The sequence below is a fragment of the Tursiops truncatus genome, chromosome 19, assembly GCF_011762595.2.
Source record: "Tursiops truncatus isolate mTurTru1 chromosome 19, mTurTru1.mat.Y, whole genome shotgun sequence".
NCBI lineage: Eukaryota > Metazoa > Chordata > Mammalia > Artiodactyla > Delphinidae > Tursiops > Tursiops truncatus.
In genome coordinates, this window is record NC_047052.1 from 12,615,545 (window position 1) to 12,637,213 (window position 21,669).

Sequence of the window (21,669 nt, forward strand, 5' to 3'; positions counted from 1 at the left end):
ATATGATTTCAGTCCTCTTAAATTTATTAAGACTTGTTTTGTGGCCTAACATATGATCTATCCTGGAAAATTTTTCATGCACACTTCAGAAGAATGTGTATTCTGTTGCTTTTTTTTTTTTTAATTTTATGTTTGGCTGTGTCTGGTCTTAGGTGTGGCATGCAGGATCTTTTGTTGTGGTGCACAGTCTTCTTCTCTAATTGCAGCACATGGGCTTCTCTCTAGTTGTGGTGCACAGGCTTAGTTGCCCTGTGGCCTGTGGGATCTTAGTTCCCTGACTAGGGATCAAACCTGCGTCTCCTGCATTGGAAGGTGGATTCTTAACCACTGGACCACCAGGGAAGTCCCTGTTCTGTTGCTTTTGGATGGAATATTTTAGATATAACTGTTATGTCTATCTGACCAAATGTGTTGTTTAAGGCTGATGTTTCCTTATTGACCTTCTATCTGGATGATCCATCCATTGAGGCAAGTTGGGCATTAAAATTCTCTAATATTATTATATTGTTGTCTGTTTCTTCCCTTAGGCCTGCTAATATGTGCTTTATATATTTAGGGGCTCCTATATTTAGTGCATAAATGTTTATAAATATTATATCCTCTTGTTGGATTAACCCCTTTATCATTATGTAACACCTATCTTTTTTTGGTATTTATTTATTTATTTATTTTAACATCTTTATTGGAGTATAATTGCTTTACAGTGTTGTGTTAGTTTCTGCTATATAACCAAGTGAATCAGCTATATGTATACATATATCCCCATATCCCCTCCCTCTTGCATCTTCCTCCCACCCTCCCTAACCCACCCCTCTAGGTGGTCACAAAGCCCCGAGCTGATCTCCCTGTGCCATGCAGTTGCTTCCCACTAGCCATCTATTTTACATTTGGTAGTGTAACACCTATCTTTGTCTCTGCTAACAGTCTTTGTTTTAATGTCTATTCTGTCTGATAGAAGTATAGCTACTCCAGCTTTCTTCTGGTTTCCATTTGCACAGAATATCTTTTTCCATTCCTTCACTTTCAGTCTGTATGTCCTTCCATCTAGAGCGAGTATCCTATAGGCAGCATATAGATGGGTCCTGCTTTTTTTATCCATTCAGTCACTCTTTGTCTTTTGATTGGAGAATTTAGTCCTTTTACATTTGAAGTAATTATTGATAGGTTTCCCCTGTTAATAACATTTTACACTAGTATGGTACATTTTCCACAGTTAATGAATCAATATTGATATATTAACCAAAATGCATATTTAACTCAGATTTCCTTACTTTTTACCTAATGTCTTTTTTCTGTTCTGGGATTCCATCCAGGATACCACATTATATTTAGTTGTCACGTCTCCTCAGACAGATGTCTCCTCTGCCCCTTGCATTGAGAGCATGGAGTCTAACCACTGGACCACCACGAAGTCCCAGTTTTTTTTATTTTTTGTGGTATGCGGGCCTCTCACTGCTGTGGCCTCTCCCGTTGCGGAGCACAGGCTCCGGACGCGCAGGCTCAGCTGCCATGGCTCACGGGCCTAGCCGCTCCGCGGCATGTGGGATCCTCCCAGACCGGGGCACGAACCCATGTCCGCTGCATCGGCAGGCGGACTCTCAACCACTGTGCCACCAGGGAAGCCCTTTTTTTTTTTTTTTTAAACCACTACACTTTCCTTCTTTTAAAAAAAAAAAATTTGTTTATTTATTTTTGGCTGCGTTGGGTCTTCATTGCTGCACACAGGCTTTCTCTAGTTGTGGCGAGTGGGGGCTACTCTTCATTGCAGTGCGCGGGCTTCTCATTTTTGTGACTTCTCTTGTTGCGGAGCATGGGCTCTAGGTGTGCGGGTTTCAGTAGTTGTGGCACGTGGGCTTAGTAGTTGTGGCTTGTGGGCTCTAGAGCTCAGGCTCAGTAGTTGTGGTGCACAGGCTTAATTGCTCTGCGGCATGTGGGATCTTCTTGGATGAGGGCTCAAACCCGTGTCCCCTACACTGGCAGGCAGATTCTTAACCACTGCGCCACCAAGGAAGCCCAGGAAGAGAGGTCTGAAGTGATCTTTAATGTCATGCTCAGGCTGTGGGGAACCACTAAGGGAGTGTGAGCAAGCAAGCAGCATAGCCAGAGGTAGGTCCTGCAACAGTCCTGAGGGTGGAGGGAGCAAGGCTGGTGACAGGCGGGTGTCCCTGTCCAGGGGAGGACCGACAAAGGCCTGAGCTGAGGCAGAGACAGGAAGAAATGGATGAATTAGGAACAGACTTTCCTAGCTGTTTCTTCAAGTGTCCAAAGCTAGGAAGAGTCCAGGAGGCAGTCATGTCACGAAGCCAGTGGTTTTAAGGAAGGAGTGATCATGAGTTCTGATGCTGCCACATGATCAAGTAAAACAGCCAGTAAACAGCCAACAGTGCAGGAGGCCAGTGACAACCTGTGCTGGGCCATTTTTTATTGTTGTCCACTGGAGAGGTGGTAGAAGAGGCTTCTGAATCCAGTCTGACATAAAGCCCATGCACATCCTTTCTGCTGCACCAGATGAACTGTGTTTTATGTCTGCAGAAATGCCATGTAGAAACTTTCTTCCTTTTGATGCAACGCAGTCAATTTCTTTGGATTGGTGAGACCAAATGCTTAAGAACACAGCAGCCTTCATGAAAAAATGATTTTTTTGAACAAGGGCAGCAGCAATTTGTGTACAGAGGCTCACAGAGTCTTATGAAATGGTATCTTTTATCAGCCATCAGTTAGCTTTTCTTTTCCACATTATGAATTACATTTTCTCTAGGCCAGTAAGAATCAACCGTCACTGTCAGTGCTATGGCAGTCTTATTTTGTCGAGGTCATATGACTCCTAAAGTGCTGCAAAGGCCACCATCCTGCAGAAAGGACAGGGCTGTAAAGAACTTTATTCTCTTTTGTCTAAAGATGTCACCTTGACAGGGAGCATTTCTGAACATAAGTTTGTTTCCTGCAGGTGGGAGAGGAATTTTCAATTTCTAAAAACAAAGGTTCAGAAAAGGTATGGTTGGAATTTTACATCATAAAATGTGGGGATAAGGTACACAAACTTTGCTCGTCAGTTCTCTCTATTCCAGTAGAAGGTTTCCCACAGCAGGCAATGAACTATCAAAGTTCATTATCCTAGGAGGTATTAAAAAAGTGAGGGAACTGGAGAAGTATAGATAAATTCACGGGTGATAAATTAGCAAGGGAAACTACTGAAAAACTTTGAGATGTCTGCACATTCCGAGCTGGGAGGACCCTGGTTTTCACCTGGTTCTGACCCATCTTCAAAACTATCAGATGTGTGCAGAGTGACTGCATTCACAAAGCACCTCATTGGGAGCTCTGGGAGAAATGAAATAGGCCCTCACCTGCAGGGGCTCACAGCTCGTGGGAGAGGATCAATGTGCACAGCAGTAACTACAGTAAGTCCCCTACAAACGAACCTTCAAGTTGCGAACTTTCAAAGATGTGAACGTGCGTTCCATCTACATCAGGCGTGAGTGAAACTGCAGCTTGCCCTCCGTCTCCTATTGCTGGCGATCCTTCAGCTCTACCATCTCCCACCTCCTCTCCCTCCTGCAGTCAGTAACTCTTCTTGCCTGTTCCCTCGATGCCAGCCCCTGTATGCCAGCTGTTGTACTGTACTACTGTACTTTTCAAGGTACTGTACTGTAAGATTAAAAATGTTGTCTCTATTTTTTTTTTGTTTGTTTTTTATGTATTATTTGTGTGAAAAGTATTATAAACCTTTTACAGTACAGTACTATATAGCCGATTGTGTTAGTTGGGTACCTAGGCTAACTTGGTTGGACTTGTGAACAGATTGGACTTACATACTTGCTCTCAGAATGGAACTCATTCATGTGTAGGGGACTCACTGTACCACAAAGCAAGTTAAGGCAAGTCCTGTGATGGAGGGGCAGGGAAGGTACTTTAGGAGAAGGTGGAGTCCCCTTGGTGGACGCTGGGTGAGCTTCTTAGAGGAGGTATGTCTTGAGCCTTAAAAGTTGAGTAGAATTTCAACAGCAGAGTAGGAGAGAAGGACTTTCTAGGCGGAAGGAAGAGCTTAAGCATCTCTTCAGAATTGGGAGAGTTGCAGAATCGGGTGAGTGCTGTGAATGGGTGTGGCTTGAGCAGGTAGAGAGTGGGTCAGCCTGAGAAATTCTGTAAGTGTCTGAAGGCTGAGGAGTCTATGCTTGATTTTATTCAGAGTGAGAAAAACCAACAAAGGTTTGAGAGCAGTGGATTGATGTAATTAGAACTGTGTCTTCAGAGGTTCAGTGTTAGGTTGAATGGAGACGGGAGAGGGGAAGGTAGACTGTTGGGAGGGTGTTGCTGTAGACCAAGTCTCAGGCCTAGATGAGAGGAATGGAAAGAGAAGAGAGTTGGAAGGAGCCTCGGAAAGAAAGTGCTTTTTATTATAAAATAATGCAAATATAGAAATAATACATAAATGTAGACTCATTGAGAGGAATAAAATTAAAATCCCATAGGAACAACTACCATCTAAACATTTTGGGATACTTTTTTCAGGCTTAGTAGCTGATTTAAATTTTAGTTCATAGTAAGGAATGAAATACCACTTTCCTGTACTCCTCTAAGTTGTCTTTAATCTGCAGCAGGGCTCTGCCTGCAGGCTGGTGGGAGGTTCTCTCTCAGTCACTATGGGGCTCCCTTCCTCTCTTTACAGTGGGATCATACAAGAACCCTATGGTTCTTCACCCCTGATGCCCAGACTTAGCATCTCTCAGCCATTCCCCATGGGGTGCACTGAGGGTGCTGAGGCCTTTCCAGGGGGATTCTTGTCCCTGACAAAGCACCACCTTTTACTCTGGTCAGTTTATTTTTAGGTTCTTTGCTTAAAGCACTTCCCTCTCTCCATTTCCCCCTTTGGGACAGCCTAGCAAACCCTCCTTCATGTGCTCCTGCAAGCATAACGTTGGCCTCTTTCTTTCTGGGATAGGAGTAGGGAAATATCAGTTAGGTGTGGGTTTTTTTGTTTTACTTCTTAAAAAATAACTTGCTCTGATAAGGTGATATGGTGAGTTATGATACTCTCATTGCAGGCTCCTGCATTTTTCTATGTCATTCTTTAATGCTTCTAGAACATTTCATTGTCTAGAGATCTATAATTTACTTATAGATAACATGAATTCAACAACTCTGTGTATGAAAGTTTTGGCTGTATTTTGGATAGATTCTGGAGGTGGAATTACTGAGTCAAAGGACATGACTTTAGGGGAGTTCCTAGTGGTCCAGTGGTTGGAACACCACGCTTCCACTGCAGGGGACATGGGTCTGATCCCTGGTCAGGAAACTAAGATCCTGCATGCTGTGCAGCGTGGCTAAAAAAAAAAAAAAAAAAAAAAAAAAAGACTCGTTAGCTCACGGTACTGTAGGTCAGAGATCCAGGCTCTGCCTGACTGCTTTCTCTCTTCAGTCTCATAGGCTGAAACCCAGGCATCCGTTGGCTGTGTTCTCGTCAGGAGGCTCAGCTGACTAGGGAAGAATCTGCTAACAAACTCATTCAGGTTGTTGGAAGAATTCGGTTCCTGAGGGTTATAGGACAGAGGTCCCTGGTTTTTTGCTGATTGTTATTTGGAGGTCACTCTCAGCTTCTGCCATGTGGTCTGTCCATCTTCACAGCCGGCAGCAAAGAGTCTTCTCCATGTTAAATCAATCCCTCACCCTTCAAATCTCTGACTTCCTCTGTCTCTGACCTCTAGACTTAGCTTTAAAGAGTTGATGTGATTAGGTCTCTCTATCTCCCCCTCCTCCCTCCCCCAAGAAATTTTTCGTCATCTCAAACGGAAACTCCGTACTCATTAAACAATAACACCCCACACCCCCAGCCCCTGGCAACCTCTACTGTACTTGCTGTTTCTATGAATTTACCTAGTCTAGACACCTCATATAAGTGGAATCATGCAGTATTTATCCTTTTTTGTCTGACATTTCACTTAGCATAATGTTTTCAAGGTTCATTCATGCTGTAGCATGTATGCCATTGTGCGTATATGCCACGTTTTGTTTGTTCATTCATCAGCTGATGGGCGTTTGGGTTGTTTCGGGTCTCTCTTTCTTAGGGTTAACTGATTTGGGACTTTAATTACATCTCAAAATCCGTTTGTAGCAGTACCTAGATTAGTGTTTGAATAATGGGGAGAATGTGTATGTACACCAAGGACCCAGAATCTTGGGGCCACCTTAGGATTCTTGCTACCACACACACTCTAGAAAGATGGTACCGTCCCTGGTTGGAGGTACCATCTTGCCCTCTTTCATACCCTTAATGTATACATTGCACAGAAGAGTCCTGGAAATGGCATCTCATTTCACTGCCTGCTTTTCCAGCTGGGCTATTCTCTGCTCATGACTCTAGTGGAATGAAGGAGGCATAATAATCCCTTTTCAGCCTCCAGTGAAAGCACTCTGGCTTCTTGTCCCTAATGTTACCTGTGACGTGTTTCTTGAGGGTGTACAAGTGAGAAACCCATTAATAAGACCAGCGAGAGTGAGGAAGAGAATTTCTGTTTACCATTTGTGATGTGTGAGTGTAGCAGAATGTACAAAATGCATTCTCTCTTGATAGACTCTTGGAAAGAACTTAGAGCGTTTAATAAACAACGGCACAAACTGTTTCAGATAATGCCCTGAGAATACAGCAGGACTTGAACTTGTCCAAATAAGAGAATTTAGGGCTATAACTCCCGTGATTAAAATTAGCCTCACGCTCCAGCCTGAATGTAGATTTGTTTGGTTCGGTGTGGTCTTTGGGAAATTGGACATCAGATCCTGAAAAGATGGTGATCCCTAGGAACTGGGAGACCTGGGAAATGGAAGGCAGTAAAAGGTGCTGGAAATCTCAGATTAAATGGGAACTGGGCATCTCAATGACAAGAATGTGACCGTGGATTCAGCAGAGGTGGTGTTTGAATATTACCAATTGCCGTTCGGCTTGGAGGAGGAGTCCATGCCCTTTGGGAAGGCATGGATGGTGTGTGTATGTGTGTATATGTGTGTGTGTGTGTGTGTGTGTGTGTGTGTGTGTGTGTGTGTGAGAGAGAGAGAGAGAGAGAGAGAGAGAGAGAGAAAGAGAAAGAGAGAAAGATGTCCCAGGTTAGATTGTGTGTAGCCCTGGTCTCAGGGAGAACAGACAACTGCTGCCCTATTGTGGAAGGTGAATGTGAGATTTGAATGAGAATTAGAAGGGGGTTAAGGTATCCACTGTAGAGAACTGCCAGCCGGGGACTGCCTGGGCCATGGGAAGAGGAAGACCCACAGGTGTCTACCTGCCTGTCTTCTCTAACCTGAGCTGGCTTTGCTGGCAGAACTGAATCTGTGTTCTCTCTCACAGGCAACTGCAATGTCTGTGGACTGTCTGGGGCAGCATGCAGTGCTTTCCGGGTAAGTGAGCTTACAGCGTTCGTCTGCCACGATTTCTGGGAACAAATTGCAAATCAAGAGGTTTCTGGGAAATTGGAAAATACTTTCTTATTTAAGGATTACAGTCATAGGGTTTTTAGTTCTGCTGTCCTAGTGACCTCAGTGGTAGTTGTGGGGATTATTTGCAGTTTATTTTTTTCTCTGCCCTAACAGGTGAGCAATAAAATTCCTTTGAAATGTTAGTGACTGGTAGCTCGGTCTTGAAATTGCCATTTTCTGTTTAGTGCATGGACTCTTCAGAAGGATGCTGTGTGGTATGGTCTAACAGGTAGCTAGTTCCTAGGATTGAGAGGATCTGGGTTACAGTTTGGCCATTGATTATGAGCCCTTGGACATTTATTCAGTTGGCCTCCCTGGACTTCGGTTTTCTCATGAAGCAATTCGATTTCATCATGAAGAAGTTGAACTACATAATTTCTGTAGTGTCTTCTGGTTCAAAATTAAGATTCTGGCAATTAAGGTCCCTGCATTTGCTAATCATCCTAACATTGTACCAGTATGATAACATTTAATGGTCAGAGTCCCTTTCCTTTCATGTTGCTCTAGATTACTACCTCTCAGATTTAGCTCTATGTTCGTTAACTTAGTTGTTTATGAACCCATTTATAAAATGAAGTGTTTTCTATTCATTATTTTATTTTGAAATCATGTTTTAAATTACTTTTAAATAAAACCATAGCAAACATTAATTCAGAAGGATATACCATGGAAAGTAAGTTTCCGTCCTACCTCTGACTCCACTCCCCAGAGACAGTTATTGATACCATTTTCTTGTGTCACCCTGAATGCATAGATAGGAAAAATTGGTATGTCTCTTTTCTGCCCCAGCCAAACTCACTTTTTTAAAAAATAGCTTTATCGAGATATAATTCACATACCATGCAATTCACCCTTTTAAAAAAATTATTTATTTTATTTATTTTTGGCTGCATTGGGTCTTCGTTGCTGTGCGTGGGCTTTCCCTAGTTGAGGCAAGCAGGGGCTACTCTTCCTTGGGGTGCGCAGGCTTCTCACTGTCATGGCTTCACTTGTTGCACAGCATGGGTTCCAGAGCACAGGCTCAGTAGTTGTGGCGCACGGGCTTAGTTGCTTCACAGCATGTGGGTCTTAACGGGCCAGCGATCAAACCCGTGTCCCCTGCATTGGCAGGTGGATTCTTAACCACTGCACCACCAGGGAAGCCCCCCACCTCACCTTTTTCCCCACCCTGATCTCACTCACCAGAGGCAACCAGTTAAGACTCTTTAGCTGTTTATTTTGGGTTGCTTCTATTTTTCCAAGTGGTATACTACATACACTGCTGTATCTTGATTTATCCATCACAGATATTCAAATTGACTTCTTACAGTAGATGATGAATATTTAGCACTTCTACTTCAGTTGTGAGTCCCTTATGTATATATACCTGGCCTTCCCCCTCCTTCCAATGTAGTCATGTAACAATTGTTGGGTTAAATCAGTATGTGGAGTTCTTTTTCTCAGAGTTATTGTCAAGAGATCCTATGCCATTCTGATTCTGGACTCTGTGTGTGACCTATTTTTTCTCTTTGGAGAAATCCTATCTTTATCCCTAGTGTTATCTTTACCTCTCGTGTGTGTGAAATTTTCACTGTGACCGCTTTGGTATGTGTCTTTTTTCATTCATTGTGCTGGGCACTTAGAGGGACGCTCCTCCCGTTTTTGACATTATTACCTGTTTTATCTAAACAAATAGAAAAATAACATATACTTGGCATTATGTAGCCATATTAACAACCCATAAAATACTTGCAGGTGCCCTGGAAGAACTGTATCTCAGACGTTAGATTTCTCAGTATTGACTGATGTGGATATTGTCATTTGTAGCATTCTAGGAGAGAACGGGATTATATAACTGGAAATCATGCGAGTGTTCTTATTCTGATGTGTTCTTAGACATGCATACGTCCATGTTATTTTTCAACATGATCTTGAAGTTCACCATTTCATTTTCTTATATTGAACTTTAAAATATGTGTAGTAAAGTGTATGCTTAAGTGAACAGCTCAAACAAATTTACATATATATACACCCATATGGTCACCATTCAGATTAAAATAACAAATAATTTTAGCACCTGGGACGGCCCTTTCAGTCTGGAAATCTGTGTCTTTTAGTTTGGAGAAATTTTCCAGCATTATGTCTTTGATAATTTTCCTCATTCTTTGTGGAGCTTCTCTTAGTGCATGTTGGATATCCTGTATGGATTCTCTTCTGAACTTTCGGTCTTTTTATCTTTCTGTTTTGCATTCCGGGAGTTTTCTTCAACTTTAACTTCCAACCCTTCTGTCAGGTTTTAAAATTTCAACTATAACTTTAGTTTCCAAGAGCTCTTGTTCTCTGTTCTTTAAATTGTCTTCTTTCATGTCTCTGAGAATATTAATTCTAGGTTTTCTTCTTTCCTCTGTGCCGCCCATTTCCTTCTTTTCCTTTTGGCTGTGTTGGTCTCTGTCTTTCAAGTTTCCTGCTGTGACTGATGCTCATGGGCTCTCTGTTAATATTAAAGAGTGAGTGGAATCTCTGTTTACGTGTGCAATGGTGGGATCCACTGTAGGGAGATCAGGTGGGAACTAGGCCCTTTTGTTGGAGGGTGCCCAGATGCCATCATCTCCAGGGCTTTATTGTTGTTGTTGTTTTGTTCACTTTCGTTCTTTCTTGGGCTGCACACTTCCTCCTGAGAAGAATCCGCTTGTCATTAGTCACCATCTGAAGACTAAAAGCCATGTGTTGTGAGTTCTGAGCAGGGAAAGAGGCCTGAGCGTCTCACCCTCCACTTCCTGCCCTGTTTTGAGCACAGCAGCTCTCACTCACCCCCTGCCGTGCCTCTTGTCCCAGGCCCAGGGCTCCTCTGAGGTAGTTTCTCTTCCTCTCCAGCTCCTGCGGGCCTGGATTCCACAGTGTGAACCAGCTCGCTCTGCAGGCCCTTGGGTGCTGGTTGTTTTTCCCCTGGATCACTTAACCATTTTTCTGTCGGCTTTCCGTTTCCTCCCTCATTTTCTTTGTGGGTTTCCGTCTTTTATGTTTTCACTCTTATTCTAGTGGGTCTTCAGTGGGGGATGAAGACAAACATGTTATGTCCAATCAGGCATGTTTATCCTGAAGTGCCCACCTTCTGCTGTTCTGCATTTGCCCTGTACTGTCTCTGATTTCCCCTGCTGAAAAACATGCCATATATATAGTGCTTGGCCTTTGCCCTGTTTCATTCTAATGGGAAATGCCGGCCTGCCTGCCATGGGATCAGATGATTCCTTAGGAAGAGGTCAGAGTTTCTAGGTCTTTGTACTATATCAACTTTCTCAGAAGCCCCAGAAATTCTCTTAGTTTGTGTCTTACCTGTGCTTCCTTTCTCTCTTAATCCATCCCTCCTCGGGTTTCTGCTAGAGTTCTACATGCCATTTTAACTTTCTACTTCCTGTCTGTTCTGAGCGGGGACAGTTAATCTTTTTCTTCATTATCGAGCCCACCTGTCCTCGCCGACTCCCGGGGGCTTGGAGCGCTCCCCAACAAAGAACCACTGATGGCTGCTGAAGAGGTTGATACACACACCAAGGATTTTTTTCTTAAAACAGAAGGAAAATAGGTGAACAAAGGACATCACCGTTTTCAGATCCTTTATATTGATTGGCACCTTGAACATTATTGGCACTTATTATTATTTTCATTATGATTATTTTTTGGTTATTGTTTCCCCTTCTGATAGTGTTAATTTAGTTCCCATCACCAAGTAGTCAACTTGCACGGGAATTTGAGATCTTCTCAAATTATTTAGCTAAGTGATAAGCGAGGTGTTTAATTTTACACACGTTTATTGCATGCAAAGCACTGTGCCTAGTGAGGAGGGACATATAGAGATATTCAAGACATGCTCCATACCCCAAACACTCAGTTGGTTTGGGACAGGAACATTTACGTTAGCAGTTCTGCTACAGAGATAAGTGCTGTGCTGTAGTCCAAATGCAGACTGTGTCATGGGAGTCGTGTGGAAGCAGCTATGATCCTAACTGGGGGATTGGAAAAGCCTGGGAGAGGGCTGGGCTGGAGCTGAATCTGGTGGAGGAGGTCAGACTTCCATGGATATGGGAGGGAGGACCATCTCTAGAGACAGATCTCACAGGGAGTATGGCTCCCACTTGCCCAGCAGCCACGAGTTACTCTTGTCACTTGTATGCCTTTCGGAGTCGATAAACGTCATGTACATCTGGGGATTTTTTGAGCACTGCTTGCGAACCGTATGTCATTCCAAATGTACTTTTCTATCTTAGTGCTAATGCTGTTCTGTTTTCATAATGTTGATGTTGTTTTCCTAGCCGCCGATTCCTATACATCGTCAGTCTAGATGCCCCCTTCGAAGGTCACAGAAAGATCTCACGCCAGAGCAAGTGGGACATTGGAGCCGTGCAGTGGAATCCTCATGACAGCTTCGCGCACTATTTTGCAGCCTCGGTGAGCTCATTCAAGGAATACAGGAAAAGGCTTTTATTTTTTTATTTTTATAAATTTATTTATTTATTTATGGCTGTGTTGGGTCTTCATTGCTGCACGCGGGCTTTCTCTAGTTGTGGCGAGTGGGAGCCACTCTTTGTTGCGGTGCGCGGGCTTCTCATTGTGGTAACTTCTCTTGTTGTGGAGCATGGGCTTTAGGTGCACGGGCTTCAGTAGTTGTGGCACATGGGCTCAGCAGTTGTGGCTTACAAGCTCTAGAGCGCAGGCTCAGTAGTTGTGGTGCACGGGCTTAGTTGCTCCGCGGCATATGGGATCTTGCTGGACCAGGGCTCGAACCCATGTCCCCTGCATTGGCAGGCGGATTCTTAACCACTGCGCCACCAGGGAAGCCCGGAAAAGTCTTTTAAATGTGAGATCTAGGCTGGTAGGTCTGTGTTCTACGTAGAGAAGAGGACATAATCGTCATTTCTCAGGCGGCAAAGAGGGGTTGCATGGTACTAAAAGGAAGATGGAGGCAATTACAGATTTAAATGTATATGAAAAGAATTGGGGGTACCATCGGTAATTCAAAGAATTGAATCCAGATTTGGAAAGGGAAACAGGTAGATACCTCTATGTCTGTGTGTGATAAGAACCCATTTTCTGCATGAATGTAACTAGCCAGTGACTGAAAGAGGTTCTAAGGAAGGACCTGGTGAGCTGGTCTGGGGGCAACTGTCATTGCTTTCAGAGGGATCAGAAGATTCCATACACCCTTCCACTCAAAGGGAGGGATTCTTTTTTGATTGAATCCTGTTCATATGTGAATTGTTCCAGGGAAAAGATGCATATGTTTCATTAGGTTTTCCAAGGGGTTCACAACTGAAAAAATATCTGGGCTTAGATCATCTCTGGTATCCCTTGCCTGATTCTTTATCAGTGTTCTGTTCTCCTAGGACAATTAGAGACCTAAACCTCTGGCTCCTTTTGCACTGGGCCGGGAGGGCAGTATTTGAAGGAGCCCTTCTCATCCTCCAGGGAATATGACCATTCGCAGTGCTGTCTGGGTCTGTTCTTGTCGGGAATGACAGTCTGTGAGAGGAAAGTGTCTCACAAAAGAAAGAAGAGCAATGCTGTCAGCTTTAGAAGGAACAAAAAGCTGCCGTTCCCCGTCATTTCCAAAATAGAATCTGACTGTCTGCCTTGAACCAGGGACAACGACTAAAGTGGACCTGATCCCTGGGACTGTTGACAGGTCAGGCCAGATCATTCTTCGTGGTGGGGGCTGTCCTGTGCTTTGTAGGAAATTGGCAGCATCCCTGGCCCCTCGCCCACTAGATGCCAGTAGCATCCTCCCCCACCCCCATCGTGACAGCCAAAAATGTCTCTAGGCATTGTCAGGTGTCCCCTGGGAAGCAAAATCTCCCCTGATTGGGAAGCACAGATTTAGGCTGACCCTTCAGTACTAGGCCCAAGTGGATTAATACTGCATGTGTTTGGGAGTGGCAAGAAAGAGCCTTATTTATTTATTTTTTTCAGACAATCATTTAAAGTGAACAATTCAGTATCATTTACTACATTCACAGTGTTATGTAACTGCCACCTTTATCTAGTTCCCAAACATTTCCATCACTCCAAAGGAAACCCCCTTACCATTAAGCAGTAATTCCCCCACCCGCAGCCCCTGGCCACCTCCAGTCTGTGTTCCATCTCTGGATTTAGCCATTCTGGATATTTCATATAAATGCGGTCATACCATACATGACCTTTGGTGTCTGGCTTCTTTATCCACGTCAGAGCATGTATCAGTACTTTACTCCTTTTTATGGCTGAATAATATTCCATCATAGGGATACACCACATTTTGTCTGTTCATCCACTGATAGACATTTGGGCTGGCTGTTATAAATAGTGCCGACAAGAACATGTACGTGCATGTACTTTTTTTTTTTTTTAAATAAAGTTATTTATTTATTTAATTTATTTTGGCTGCGTTGGGTCTTCGTTGCTGCGCGCGGGCTTTCTCTAGTTGCAGCGAGCGGGGGCTACTCTTTGTTGCAGTGTGCGGGCTTCTCATTGCAGTGACTTCTCTCGTTGCGGAGCACCGGCTCTAGGTGCGCAGGCTTCAGTAGTTGTGGCTCGTGAGCTCTAGAGCACAGGCTCAGTAGTTGTGGCGCATGGGCTTAGTTGCTCCGCGGCATGTGGGATCTTCCCGGGCCAGGGCTCGCACCTGTGTCGCCTGAATTGGCAGGCGAATTCTTAACCACTGCGCCACCAGGGAAGCCCTGTACATGTACTTTTTTGGGTACTCATTTTCACTTCTTTCGGGTATATATTCCTAGGAGTGATTGAAAGGCCATGTGAAGCCTGTGTTTTACTTTTTGAGGAACCATCAAACTGTTTTCTACAATGCACAAGACTGTTTTGCAGTCCCATCAGCAGTGCATCAGCATTGCATAGCAATGCACAATCCAGCCTCACCAAAATTTATTTCCTGTTTTTGTTTTTATAATTTAAAAATTCTAGCCATCTTAGTGGGTATAAAGTGGTATCTCACTGTGGTTTTGATTTGCATTTCCCTAGTGACTAATGATGTTGAACATCCCTTCACGTGCCGGCTGGCCATTTGTATATCATTTTTTGGAGATATGTTTATTCAAGTCCTTTGCGGATTTTTGAATTGGGTTGTTTGTCTTTTTGCTGTTGAGTTATAAGAGTTCTTTATGTATTCCTGATACTAGACTCTTATCAGGGACATGATTTGCAAATATTTTCTCCAATTCTGTAGATTGTCTTTTTACTTTCTTGATAACGTCTTTTGATACATAAAAGTTTTAATTTTGATGAAGTTCAATTTACTGATTTTTTTTTCCCTTCATTGCTCTTGGTTGGAAGGCAAGCATTTTCAGGAGAAAGAGCTTTGGAGTTAGGCAAATCTGAGGTCAAGTCCCAGTTTCAGCACTCACTGTTTTATCTTGAGCGCCCATCCAACTTTTGGAGCCTCAGTTGCCTCACCTGTGATGTGGGTGATGACACCCAGTGTGCAGTGTGATGGGAAAGAGCAGAGGGCAGGTTTCTTAAGGTTCCTAGTGCATAAACTGGCACTAGCAGACCCTGGAAATGGCTAGGAATGTTATTATAAGATGGGGGGGGGCTTCCCTGGTGGCACAGTGGTTGAGAGTCCGCCTGCCGATGCAGGGGACACGGGTTCGTGCCCTGGTCCGGGAAGATCCCACATGCCACGGAGCGGCTAGGCCCGTGAGCCATGGCCGCTGAGCCTGCGCATCCGGAGCCTGTGCTCCGCAACGGGAGAGGCCACAACAGTGAGAGGCCCGTGTACCGCAAAAAAATAAATAAATAAAAAAGATGAGGGGGTGCTTTTCTTTACACTCCTATTCCCATTGGAAGCTATTTTGAATCCTTACCTTTTGACAGGAACCTTACCTATTTAGAATTGGAAACTGGCATTTCTGGATAAAAATCTCAGAGCTGTATACAACTATCTGTCTCTGAGCTAAAATGAAAATCCATCATATACATATATATATATATATCAGTTCAGAAATTATTAAATAGCCTACTAATAGTATTTAGTCTATTAGTAATCTTTATCCATTTTCAGTGTGTTTCGTGAACTCATGATATTTAGGGAGCATTTGCTGGCTTGTTTCTTTAAGAGAAATGTAGTTTGATTGAAGCTTTGTTTTTCTTCCTTCTCCTTATTGTAATTGTGGTTTCTTCTGGCCCATTTTCCCTGTGTCTTTCTGCTTAACCCTTAAAGAAGTTCATATTTCAAGGAATCTTCTATAATTTTGCCTTCTAGGACACCCTTTTAGTGGTGATTCTGTTTTCTTTCTCATGCATGTGTTTTTTCAAAGTGTGGTAGGTGGACTCCGGGCATTTGATGGTGGGAAGGGTGAGCTGAGAACATGGAGTGTGACAGCAGCTGGGGAGATGGGTGTGTGACCGTTAGGGCAGGGAGGATTTTCCTCTGATGGTTGGGGGCGGCTCCATAACCCATAGCTCACGTGCTCACGAGTGTGTCTGTAGCCTTAGTTCAGCCATAACTGTTCAAGATGGGTTTCCCCTTGTCTCTTTTCAGAGCAACCAACGTGTCGACCTTTATAAGTGGAAAGACGGCAGTGGGGAAGTCAGCACGACCTTACAAGGCCACACTCGTGTCATCAGGTAGGCACAGCCCTCCACTGCTCCCTGGCCTGTCTCACTTTGTCGCAGTGTCTCGGGAAGTGAAACAAAGACACCGTCCCCCTCCAGGCTGGACCCTCTGTGTTGCATTGGCTCCAGGTGGCTGCTGCGTCCTTAGCAGTCCTGAAGTGATGGTCTTTGCAGCGAGGAACAGCCAGTGTTCAGGAGCCAGCATCCCTGTAGCTGTTAACCCCGATCCCAGGAGACACTTAGGTACAGCCTGGTCCAGAATAAAGGGTTAGAGCTGTTTGCTGTAGGAGGGAGATGAACTTACGCCCGCAGAATCCCCCAGCTCATGGTCGGCGGTGCCCTGGAGCACAGAGACCTTGGGGGCCAGCCCTTTGCTCTCTGTCCAGCCACAGTGGGGCACCACGTGGAGCTCCTGCATCATAGTCCGTTACCCAGATGCCCAGTTGCTTCCCACTCGTGGCCTTCCAGCTGGCTTCTGGAATGTTCCTGGATCCATCCTTTTCTGGGTGGGGAAAACTTCTTGTGAGAAGTAGCAGCAGGAAGTGTGGGAGTGGTGAAGCTGACGTGGGAGGTGATGGGAAAGGCCAGAACCCCCGGCCTGTGTTAACTGTTTGTGTAGCAAGTGCCTTTCAAGGAGTGAGGACGTGGGTGGGGAGGACCAGGGCCCTGCTTGCCCTCCTTGAAAACTGTGAGGCAACACGGCAGTTTGCCAGTGCTTTAAAGATGTTGGGTTTACTCAAGGTACCTGTGGTTGAGTCTGACTTAAAAAACGATGTCAACAATTACGTGGGGTTTTTTTCTTTGTTTTGTCTTAGTTTGCGCACATGCACGTATGTGCGCTTTTGTGTGTGTATGTGTTTTAAGTTGAAATGCTCTGTTTCTTTTGGTTTGGGGGAGCAGGTGGTAACCAGGGAAGGACCTGAAAGTTTCCTTCAGAGCTTGGTTAAGTCTTCTTTCCCAAAGAACTTTGGAGATTCCCAGCCTAAACCATGTTCAGGGGCCCATTAACAGTGACTTTCTGAAGCCACTAGAAATGAAATCTGCGAATGCTTTGGAAATGGACTCTGAATTTTTTTCTCTTCGTTGTTGTCCTGTTTATTCCTTGTGTTTCCAGTGACTTGGACTGGGCAGTGTTTGAGCCAGATCTCCTGGTCACCAGCTCTGTGGACACCTACATCTACATTTGGGATATCAAGTAAGAACCGTTAAGAGGCATAACCACTTGGCTGTGGAATGATCTGGGACCTTTGTTTTAGAGATAGGGTATCTTAATTTGGTTTTCCCTAGATGCAGACCCTGAGATGAGGAGACACTGCAGATACGTTGTTTAGGAGGGGACAGAACTGCTATTGGGGGTGGGAAGAGAGACAGGATCGGGAAGGCCACACAGAGAGGGCACATCATCTAATTGGGTACCACCATGAACAGGTGGAGCTTGGTCTTACTGGGAACACTAGGGGCTGGTGTACCACTCCCTCCTCAGAGGTGTTCCCCTCCGAGGGCTGAGGAAGCGGGGGCGCCGTCACTGTCAGTCATTGGTTGAAGGCTGTCCCCGGGGGCCTCAGCTCCCTGGCACTTCAGGCCTGTCACAGAGGTTTGCAAAACGGGCTTCAGCAGCCAGGGAAATCCCGTTGTCAGAGAACCACAGGTTCTGGCATTTGGAAGTCAGGCTGGAGCTTCCTGAAGTGGCAGGTGACGGTGGGGGCATTCTGAGGGGTACAGACACACACGTGCTGCAGCGAGCAGTGCTCCAGGACAGCTGCTTTGCTCTTGGTGACGCTTCGCTTCCCCTCTGGAAAGGGGGCTGAGAGCCACCTCGTAGAGCAACTCTCCACGGAGCAAAGAGTGGAGGAGCGCCCAGCCCAGGGCCTGGCGCGTCCTGAGTTCTTAATAAACATCCATTCCCGTTTCTCTTTGTACAGCAGATTCCTTTCCCCGTAACCGTTAACTAGAGGGCCTGTGGCCTGTGGAGTCCCCAGAAAGGACACCCTCTCCCCAGCCAGGCCACTCTGCTCCCAAATGGCGGTGACTTTGTGATGCTTTACACTGAAAGGTAAACTGTAGGCAGAGGACAAGCCAGGTATTGAGGTTTGACTGACCAGACAGACCAGGGAAAGGGATCCTCAGGGAGTAAGGATGCACACAGCTGACTTCACCTGCATCCCATGCAGGTTAGCGCTTCCAAGGTGACAGGTCTAAGGGCAGCGCCAGAGGAGGGAGAAGGAGCAGAAAATCCAGGGGAAGTGGAAGAGAGGGGCTCTTAACGAGCAAACCGCCCCCTGGGAGCTCTGGGGCAAGCGTCCCTCATTTACATGAAACAGTTGTTTTCATAATTTAAAGACTGAAAGACACTTGAACTGACTTGCCTTCTCAGGTCTTCTGAACAGTAAGCCAGGGCTGCAGATTTGCCTTGTCTAGCCCTCCTAGCCCTAGGGGGCTGCCCAGTTCTGTCATTTTGACCATTCGTGGTGAACGGTTGAGTCTTCCATTGTATCCAGGAGTAGTTTAAAAAAATAAATAAAATCGTGGTAAAAGCCACAAAGCAAAATTTACCATCTTAATCATTTTTAAGAGTGCGGTTCAGTAGTGTTAAGTATGTTCACATTGTTGTGCAGCAAAGCTCCAGAACTTTTTCATCGTGCAGAACTGAAAATCTGTACCCATTAACCAACTCCCCGTTTCCCCCTCCTCTCAGTCCCTGGCAGCCACCACTCTACTTTCTGTCTCTATGAATTTGACGACTCTAGGTACCACATGTAAGTGGAATCATACAGTGTTTGTCCGTTTGTGACTGACTTACGTCACTTAGTATAGGGTGCGTCCATGTTGTCGCTCATGACAGTATTGCTTTCCTTTTTAAGGTCTAATAACAATCCATTGTATGTAGAGACAGTAGTGTATTTATCCGTTCATCAGTCGTGGACACTTAGGTTGCTTCTACCTCTTGGCTGTTGGGAACACCCAGAGTAGTTTTCCAGTCCACCTTGGCAGTGCTGTTGGTTCTTGCAGAATTACGCCTCCACGACTGTCCCGTTGTTCCATAGGAGAAATGACACCAGGAAGGGGTTCCTTTGGCTCCCTCCACCCCCGCATCAGAGTTACCCAGGCCACGCCAGGTCGTGTAATTTGTTCTCTGTGGATACAACTGTATAATTGGAAATTCTTAGCCTCAGCTGAAGAGGCTGAGAAAGTTCATCTCGCTGGAGGGAGACAGGCTTCTCTTTACACTACTTTTTAAGGTCCTCACATTCCCACTGAAAGGAAAGTGAAGAAATGCGAGCAGCGGGAGAAAGGCACCAGGTGGATGGGGGCAGGTGAACGGGCTTTTGACTTCTGACTCTTATGTTTCAGAGATACACGGAAGCCGACCGTTGCGCTGTCTGCTGTAGGTGAGTGGACGCCCCCCCGGCGGCCTGCATTCCCTTCCTTCCACTGCTTCGTTCCCACTGACCCCCCCCGTCCCCCATGCCCCAGGCTCTGTCCACGGTCGCGTGGACCTGTAAGGTCCACGTCACAGGGCCCTTCTCCCGCTCCTCGCAGAAGTTAGAGTCAGGACTGTAGAATGTGGTCAGGAACTTATTTCAAAATTCAAGGGCAGGAGCCACATTGGTTTGTTTTTAAACTTTTTCTTGTGGAAACTTTCAAAAGTGTATAAAACTAGAAGAGGATGAATTGCCTTGTGTTCGTCATCCAGCTTGAACGTTGTCGACAGACAATCTTATTTCCTCTTTCACCCGCTAGTCCACCACCCCTACCCCTATCCCCTTTGGGATTATTTTGAAGCAAATCCCAGGTGTCATATCATTTCATCAACAAATATTTCAGTTAAGTATTTTTAATAAGAGAAGAATCCTTTTAAAAAAAACATAACCACAATACCATTAGCATACCTAAAAATATTAACAGTAGCTCTTTAATGTCGTCAAATATTTAAGCAGTATTCAGATTTCCCCAGTAGTCTCAGTAGTTTTGTTTTTTGTTCTCTTTTTACAAATTATTTGAATCAATCCAAATAAAGTCCGTATTTATAAGTGGTTGATATATTTCTCATCTCTTTCAGTTGGTAGGTTTCTCCTCCCTTCCCTTTTTTGGTTTGTTTGTTTGTTTTTCCTTCCCTGCAGTTTCTTTACTGAAGAAACTGCGGTTTCCGCACAGTCTAGATTATACTGATTGTGTCCCCGTGGTATCATTTATGGGCATACTGGGCATACTGAAACTTTGAAATCACTTTCTGAGCTACCTGTTTTCATCACTCTGTTGGAATTTGACTCTTTTTGCAGTGCTGCATTGGGCCTGTTACAGAGTATTCTCACCACTTCCTGAGAGCTGAACTTGGGCATAGAACCGGTATACCTTGCCCACCATGATGAAGCCCAGCCATCAGTATTCTATTTTGGCCTCCTTGATCAAAACAGATCATATTATCTGTCTCTTAAATCCTGCTTTTTTGTATCTTCTTGCGTCATTTGAATTCACATTTGGTGTTTGCTCCAAAATGATCACATGATTCTTCTTTTTATCCCCCTGCACCCCAGCACCTCATCATTTGAAGGCATTAAACATCATGACTGTATTAAGCAGTTGGTTGGTTTGTTCTGTGAGGTTAGGGACCACGTCTGCCTTGTTCAGGGCTGCAGACCAGGGTCAGCCTAAGCGCCTGTCCTGTGGAGATGCTCTGGGAGTGTTTGTTCCATGGATGTGGAACTCAGGCACCTGTATCGCTTGTGCTGAGTGCTTAACAGCTGTGCTGGTGCCTCCCTCACAACCTGTGCACACACACTTGTAGGCACTTATGACCTGAGGCATAGAATGGCCCACAGACGTGGTTGCAGAGGACACTGAGCTGAAAGAAACTACTAATGGTCTGTGAATGTCGCAGTCATCCATCCCTGACTTTGTTGTTTCTACTTGCAGGCTTTTAAGTTAGATGGCTTATAGAGGACCTCTAAAAAGAAAGATTATTCTAATTGCTTTCTTTTGGGAGTCTTTCTGAAAAAACAGAGGTAGGAGACTTCTTTCTTTTTTGCACCTCAGTGAGGTCTCAGTGGTGGCAGAGCTCTCATTCCCTGAGAGGTGCAGCCCGGGTGCTGCGGCTCCCCAGAGCCTGTGGTCCTCATCTCTCTGTGAGCACATTGTTTATACCTTGGGGTAGGGGGTCAGTAAGAGCGTGTCCGTGTGTGCTCCAGAGCGTTATCTGTTTCTGAGAGCTCTTATGGTCTGGGAGGTCTCCGTTTGACCCTGGTGTCACAATCCTAATAAAACACATTGAATTAGGGGGTTCCCAGAATCCTCTGGGAGGCTTCATGTTCTGATGGACCACCTACTGGGAAAGGCATATTTTCTTGGAACTTATTTTTCTTTTCTTTTTCCTTTTCTTCTGGTTTTATTGAGATATAATTGACACACAGCACTGTATAAGTTTGTGTACAGCATAATGATTTGACTTACGTACATGATGAAATGATGACCACAGTAAATTGAGTGAACATCCATCATCTCATTTAGACACAACATTAAAGACATAGAGAAAATTTTTTTTCCTGTGTTGTTGAATTCTTTGGTAACTGTCACGTGGAGACGGAGCAGTATTTTTTTTTTTTTTAATAAATTTATTTATTTATTTTTGGC

The 21,669-nt window shown here is 44.7% G+C and overlaps 1 protein-coding gene across 5 annotated transcripts in view; it reads left to right on the plus strand.

Moving 5' to 3' along the window:
- Positions 1–21,669, plus strand: part of WDR59 (WD repeat domain 59) — an 85,582-nt gene that overhangs the window by 5,551 nt on the left and 58,362 nt on the right. For all 5 annotated transcript variants that reach the window (XM_019941100.3, XM_073796808.1, XM_073796811.1 and 2 more), the window contains 5 exons: positions 7,337–7,386; positions 11,751–11,886; positions 15,968–16,053; positions 17,156–17,236; positions 19,393–19,430. In XM_019941100.3, the coding sequence (XP_019796659.2) occupies positions 7,337–7,386; positions 11,751–11,886; positions 15,968–16,053; positions 17,156–17,236; positions 19,393–19,430 (391 nt within the window). The remainder of the gene's footprint in view (positions 1–7,336; positions 7,387–11,750; positions 11,887–15,967; positions 16,054–17,155; positions 17,237–19,392; positions 19,431–21,669) is intronic.